Source organism: Octopus bimaculoides, chromosome 13 (assembly GCF_001194135.2).
Source record: "Octopus bimaculoides isolate UCB-OBI-ISO-001 chromosome 13, ASM119413v2, whole genome shotgun sequence".
NCBI lineage: Eukaryota > Metazoa > Mollusca > Cephalopoda > Octopoda > Octopodidae > Octopus > Octopus bimaculoides.
The window spans coordinates 214,452-215,619 of record NC_068993.1 but is presented as its reverse complement, the minus strand read 5'-3'; the positions used below and the strand labels follow the sequence as shown (position 1 = coordinate 215,619).

Genomic DNA, 1,168 nt, shown 5'->3' with positions numbered 1-1,168 from the left:
GCAACATATGTTAATGAGGAGTGTTCTATTAATTACTGCCATGTAATCCAGGTCATCTGCTAACAACAGGTTTTAGTTGTTTCATGAGAATGGCATAATGGTTGTTATATTATTAATCTGTTCGTGTCACAAAACTTCTCCAGTTGAACCTATTTTGAGCCTATCAGAAGAATGTTCCACTCTCCTTCATTTAAGATTAAGTCATTAACATGGCTGAAATATGATTTAGATCAATAAATACCAGGCTTAAAGAAAAAGTACTGGTGTTGATTCATTTGATTAAAAATTCTTCTAGGCAGTGCCCCAGCATGGCCACAGTCTAATAAAATAAGCAAGTAAAAGATAAAACATAATGTTAATTTTCTTTAGTAAAAATATTTTCTTACGGTTTGCCTCTTTGCTTTGCAAATGTTTCAATATCAAAGTAGGAAGGTTCACTTTCAACTGCTGCAGGATGCAGTCTGTGGCAACAACACAAAAAAAAAACAAAAGAATTATAAGGTTTTAAATTGAATCCTTGTAATACTGGTGCAGGTCAGGTTGGTTAAGCTGACCTAGGGCTATACAACACAAACAACATAACATTGTTTCAATATTGCATCAATATCACAACAATGCAGTATACACCTAGACGCTAACCCTAACCACAATAGATTCTTTTCTACTCTAGGCACAAGGCCCAAAATCTTTGGGGAGGGGTGCCAGTCGATTAGATCAACCCCAGCAAGCAACTGGTACTTAGTTTATTGACCCCGAGAGGATGAAACACAAAGTCGACCTCGGCGGAATTTGAACTCAGAATATAAAGGCAGATGAAATACCACTAAGCATTCTGCCTGGCGTGCTAACGCTTCTGCCAGCGTGCCGCCTTACGAACCATAACATATTATGTGAAATTTGGTTCCTAGTTGCTTGTGTGTATAAGAAATGCGGAACAACAGATGTGCAAGAGTGGAAGCTTGTCATATAAGCAACTCCCTGAGTGTTACATGTCTTCTTGATCACTGTTTATTATATCAACACATCTCAAAATGAAGGTCTGTGGGGACCAATTGCAAAGTCTTCAGAAATAGTCAGATGCAGTACCCTTTCTCTTCCGACTGAAAAATAAAAATAGATAAATGGAATTTTGGAAACACAGTTTTGAAAGTGAAACATCTACAAATAT

At 37.1% G+C, this 1,168-nt stretch overlaps 1 protein-coding gene across 1 annotated transcript in view; it reads right to left on the bottom strand.

The window, feature by feature from the left end:
• Positions 1-1,168, bottom strand: part of LOC106882836 (uncharacterized) — a 55,259-nt gene that overhangs the window by 32,934 nt on the left and 21,157 nt on the right. The window contains exons 17-18 of the mRNA XM_052972562.1: positions 1,087-1,100; positions 387-525 (exon numbers count right to left, since the gene is read on the bottom strand). Of these exons, the coding sequence (XP_052828522.1) occupies positions 387-525; positions 1,087-1,100 (153 nt within the window). The remainder of the gene's footprint in view (positions 1-386; positions 526-1,086; positions 1,101-1,168) is intronic.